This window comes from Brassica napus, chromosome C6, assembly GCF_020379485.1.
Source record: "Brassica napus cultivar Da-Ae chromosome C6, Da-Ae, whole genome shotgun sequence".
Classification (NCBI taxonomy): domain Eukaryota; kingdom Viridiplantae; phylum Streptophyta; class Magnoliopsida; order Brassicales; family Brassicaceae; genus Brassica; species Brassica napus.
Window position 1 is genome coordinate 12,627,444 of NC_063449.1, and position 5,134 is coordinate 12,632,577.

The window sequence follows — 5,134 nt, forward strand, 5'->3', positions numbered from 1 at the left end:
CTGGAGAATACCGATCATGGATTACATCCTAGAGGGAAAAATTCCACCCAACAAGTGGGAGGCTCGAAAACTCAAAGCTTTAGCAGCAAGATACTGTATAATCGAGTCAGCCCTCCACAAACGAAGTGTCTCCGGACCTTACCTAAAATGCGTTCACGGCCTAGTAGCTATGAAACTCATGAAGGAAATGCACGACGGTTCCTGTGGAAACCATTCCGGAGGCAGAGCCTTAGCCATCCGAATAAAAAGACAAGGCTACTTCTGGCCTACCATTATCGCAGATTGTGAGGTCTACTCCTCATCGTGCGACAAATGCCAAAGGTATGCACCGATCATACACCAACCAGCGGAAAAGCTGTCTAACATATCAGCTCCCTATCCGTTCATGAGGTGGTCTATGGACATTATAGGTCCATTAGTACCTTCAGGGAAAGGAAAGAAGTTACTAAACCTCCTGGTCCTAACCGACTACTTCACGAAATGGATTGAAGCTGAAGCTTTCCAACAAATAAACAGATTCGAGGTCGAAGGATTTGTTTGGAAAAACATCGTATGCAGGCATGGCGTCCCATACGAAATCGTAACCGACAATGGAGGACAGTTCATATCCCACGACTTCAAAAGTTTCTGCGATAAATGGAACATCCGCCTCACCTTCTCATCACCTCGGCGACCTCAAGGGAACGGACAGGCGGAGGCTGCCAACAAATCAGTTTTAGCAAACCTCAAGAAACGCCTAGGAGCCCAAAAGGAGCTTTGGTCGGAAAAACTACCCGAAGTACTATGGGCCTGCCGAACCACCCCACGAAAAGCTACAGAGGAAACTCCCTTCTCCTTAGCTTATGGGATGGAAGCTGTCGTCCCAGCAGAAACCACCGCAGGTAGCCTCAGACGGGAGCTCTGCACCTCAAATCCTGCAGCTAATAACCAGCTCCTGATGGATAGCCTCGACTTGATCGAGGAAAGACGAGACCAAGCCTTGCTTCGCATTCAAAATTATCAGCAAGCAATGGCACGACACTACAATTCCAAAGTAAGGCCCCGACAGTTCGCCGTAGGGGACCTAGTGCTTAGGAAAGTGTTCGAAGGAACAAAGGAACCGAGAGCTGGAAAGTTAGGAACCAACTGGGAAGGACCCTACCGAATTATCCACATAGTACGACCCGGAGTTTACAAACTCCAGAAGGTACGAACCGGGGTACCTGAAATCCGATCGTGGAATGCCACGAACCTCAAAAGATACTATCATTAGGTACCTAAAACCCCTGAACTACGTTTGGCTTTATCCCTTGACTGGGTACGTAGGCAACTCCGTCATGAGTGCAGCCCCAACCTCTTCTCACCAACCTCCTCACCTAAGCCAAAGGGGCAGGTGTTACCAAGAACACTTAGCCTAAAAATAGTTACTGTGTAAATAATCTGAATCATGTATTCTCTGATATCTGATATTAATAAAACGATTGATTCAGTTTCATAAACATCAAAGGTCTTAAAACCCTCCAAGAAAATTTAGGTCCCCCTAAATCGGGACCTAAGCTCAACAATCTCGAATACATTCAGGTCCCTGAAAACCTGAACCTAAGGTCTTAAAATCCTTAATACACCCAAAGGTCTTAAAATCCTTAATACACCCAAAGGTCTTAAAATCCTTAACATAAACTAAGGTCTTAAAATCCTTAACAATCAGCAAGGTCCTAAAATCCTTAACAATCAACCAGGTCCTAAAATCCTAATCAAAACCAAAAGGTCTTGAAACCCTTATCAAAATCGAAAGGTCTTAAAATCCTAAAGAATCAGGAAAATCCCGAAATTCCTCAATTCCATCCGTTAAACTTCAAAGGCCTCGAAGTCCTTCGAATTAACTCAGGTCCCTATGAATCTAAATCCAGGTTCCTACGAACCTGAACAACCAGGTCCCAGAACCTTTCGAATCGGACTCAGGTCCCCGAGCTAAAATCAAGAACTTCTCTTTAAGTTATCACGACCGAATATCCATTAAGCTAAATGCTTATCATAAATTAAGACTAAAGGTCCTAATCCGACTCAACGATGACAGCACACAACTCATCTGAGATTCGCAATCACTATGATTAAATGAAACGAGGTTAAGTTCAAAAACTTAAAACAGAAATAATAGCCACGATTTAAACATAAGAAAGGGTTTAAAAGCCTCCCCAGGCTATTGAAATCCAGCAAGTGTTAAGGTTTAAAGGCCTCCTCAGGCACTAAGTCATAATGCATAACGAAACAAAGCCCTTAGGCCGAAGTCTTAAAAACACAAAACATAAAGCTAAAAGAGCCGTAGCTCTCAATCTTCCTTCTCTTCCTGAATCGGATCACCAGCACCGGCAGGAACTCCCTCATCGACCACATTGCCATCACCTCCTATAGCTGCCTCGACTGGAGCTAAGTCAGGAGCCATCAAACCCAAATTAGAGCCATACTCCCCAGAAAAGGATGGATTAAACATGTTAATCTCGAAAGTACCTGAACTCTCCGAGATCTGGGGAAGAGGAAGCTTGCTGACCGAGAAGTCAGAGACTTGAGCCTTCTCATACGCAGTTGTCGCTTCTGGTAATAAGGCCACCAATTGGTTGTACTCCTCTTCAACGCTTTGGATCTTGTTGTTCAGCATATCCTTCAAGAGGTCGGCATTAGCTTGGAGCTCCTGAGCGTACACCAAGGCGTTGACCTCATCTTTCTTCCTAGCAAACTTCTCCTTAACACAGACCAGGATCTTGCCGTAAGCTTCGGCGACTTCTTTCTTCCCTTCCCTGACAGCCAGCTTGACTTCAGCTTCCTTGTTCTTCTGGCTATCCTGGGATGAGGCAATGAGCTCACGTACTTGATGCTCAGCTATCTTTCGAGCAGCCTCCAAATCATTGATCCTCCTGCTCTTCACCTGGATATCGAGCTTTTGACTCTCGATCTCTCCTTGCTGAGCATCGGCCTTCGAGCCTAGCCTCGTCACTTCGGCTTCGAGTTCAGAAATTCGAACCCGGGCTTGGTCAAGATCGGCTTTGGCTGCCTTAACCATCTCGGTAACCTCAGCAAGTTCACCAGCATTGGGGGCAGCATACAGAGCATTCTCAAACCTGAGCTGGGCCCTGTTAACAGCCCCAGCCAACTGCAATAAATCCAAAAAATATATATATCATCGTCTCCAAAGAATGTAAACAAAGAACAGATAGAGATCACGTACCTGACCCATACAGTGAGCAATATCGAGATACTCATCTCGGTTAGTCAGGTCCTTGAGCGCTGGAAGGGGACATCCCACGCTCTTCAGGTGCCTCATTATCGCAGCTAGGCCCCAAGAGTCGTCCAGGATCGACCCAGGCTTCGAATGGGTAAAGCTCCACCCAACAGTCCCTCCTCTAGAGGACGAGGAAGAAGAACGGGTGGGAGCTCCGCCCTGATCGGTCCTGGGCCTCTTGTGTCTCGACGGCTCGACCTCAGAGGTACCCTTCGGAGCCTGGTAGTCAGCCTCCGGCACCTGGACCTCAGGGAGAGGAGCAGCATCCTGAGCTACAACCTCAGTTGGAGTAGTCTCGACAACAGGTTTGGATCCTCCGTCGTCCAAAACTTCCTTCATTGAGATAAGGAACGATCCTCCTTGGTTCCTGTCGCTTCCACGAGAAGCACTGGCAGCTTTAGAGGGGTTACCCCTAGAACGGAATGATGGTCGCAGAGTCATGTCACCTGGCTGAGACTTTTCAGTTCCCGAAGCACTAGCACCAGTTGAGATCGATACAACTGAATCGCCTGCCGAAACTGGAACAATGGAAATCCTTAAGTTTAAAAACTTCAAAGCGATAAAATCATTAAAAAGGTTCGAACAAGAACTTACTCTCAAGGTTCTCAGCAGGAATGGGATCTTGGAAAGAGGCGTTGTAGGTATCTGGGAATCTGGCTGCACTTATTCGAGAAGTGGTGTAGGCTACCCAGGTACAGGGACTCTGCTGCAACTTGCGGTATAGAGCTCTGGTGAGCTTGGTAGAGAGCTTCGGAGGATCTTCGATTTCTGCAAGTAAATCAGAGCAAAAAGGTTACTCGGCCATAAATGAATAAAACGGAAAAAGCATATCCCTAGAATTCCTAACCAGATGGATTAGTCCAAGTGACCCTAAGGTTCCGACCCACAGGAACCGTCGAAGGATCAACTTTAACGTAAAAATACTTCTTCCTCCAGTCATCATCACTACTAGAGAATCTGAAGATAACATGATTGGGACGACTAGGGAGGTAGTAGGTCCCGGTACCACCCTCCTTAGAGGCGCTTTCCTTCAGGGAAAAGAGGCTCATAAGTTCGGTAAGACCGACGCTAACCCCCTCCTCTTTGGACCTAGTGATAAAGCCGTTTATCACCCGGATAACCGAGGGACAGAGTTGGGAAAGGGCTAACTGATAATGATCTAGTAGATCAAGCAGTAGGGTCGGAAGAGGAAATCTCAAGTGAGACTTGGAGATGTACTTCTCATGGCAACAGAACCAACCCTCCGGAGCGGTCTCGGGGGTTTCGTCGGAATTACAGGCACGGCCAAGCTCCTTTTGGCCGAGAGCTTGAACCATGAGGTTAACCACGTCTTGATTTTTCAGCAACGAAGGCGAGTGAGGACTGCTCCCGCTAGAATCGTCTTTCTTCTTCCGTTTAGAAACTCTGGTCGCGATTGCCTCCCTGGCTGTCTTTTTCCCCTTCCTCATCTTGGCTCCGACTTCTTGCTTAACTTTCAGTAGTTTAGCTCCAGAAGCAGAGGGAGGCATCCCGGATTCCCCGGAACCTTCTTTCGGATGATCCATAGTATGGGAAGGTTAAGGAGAAAATCGATTGCAAGGTTTGGGAGAGAATTTGCAGAGAAAAGTAACGAGGAAGATAAAAAAAATCGCAGTAAAATAAAGAGAGAGGAGAGAAGTTACCTTGAAAACCGAACGGAGGCGTGGAGAAAGTGGGAGGCTAGCAGTTAATGTTCACCGCTTTATATCCCATCACCTCTCGAGATTCGGAAAAGTCATTTCAAACCCTCTCCATCTGAACCGTAGATTCTGCCAAACGTAATAAAGACCGTTAGATCGAGTAAGCTGAATCTAAATAGGATAAGAACTAATCATTATCTTAACGAAAAGATAAGATCGA

At 46.6% G+C, this 5,134-nt stretch overlaps 1 protein-coding gene across 3 annotated transcripts; it reads right to left on the reverse strand.

Moving 5' to 3' along the window:
* Positions 1-2,119: 2,119 nt before the first annotated feature.
* On the reverse strand, positions 2,120-4,232 carry LOC125589233. 3 transcript variants are annotated; one of them, XM_048761742.1, is made up of 4 exons: positions 3,851-4,232; positions 3,203-3,774; positions 2,488-3,127; positions 2,120-2,400 (listed from the first exon to the last, which is right to left on the reverse strand). In XM_048761742.1, exons 2-4 carry the CDS (start codon positions 3,695-3,697, stop codon positions 2,309-2,311), a joined length of 1,227 nt encoding a protein of 408 aa, XP_048617699.1. In that variant the 5' UTR covers positions 3,698-3,774; positions 3,851-4,232; the 3' UTR covers positions 2,120-2,308. The 3 variants fall into 3 exon arrangements, with proteins under 3 accessions (XP_048617699.1, XP_048617697.1, XP_048617698.1); XM_048761740.1 differs by having other exon boundaries at positions 2,120-2,406; positions 3,851-4,229; XM_048761741.1 differs by having other exon boundaries at positions 2,120-2,406; positions 3,203-4,229.
* Between the last annotated feature and the right edge of the window lie 902 nt (positions 4,233-5,134).

What these genes read in the sequence shown, in the direction of transcription:
- LOC125589233 (XM_048761740.1), bottom strand. Translation starts at nt 3,697, where the DNA reads ATGACTCTGCGACCATCATTCCGTTCTAGGGGTAACCCCTCTAAAGCT. An exon ending in TTGCTCACTGTATGGGTCAG is followed by an intron (nt 3,128 to 3,202) that starts GTACGTGATCTC and finishes GATTTATTGCAG; the next exon opens with TTGGCTGGGGCTGTTAACAG. An exon ending in CCAGATCTCGGAGAGTTCAG is followed by an intron (nt 2,407 to 2,487) that starts GTACTTTCGAGA and finishes CTCCTGACTTAG; the next exon opens with CTCCAGTCGAGGCAGCTATA.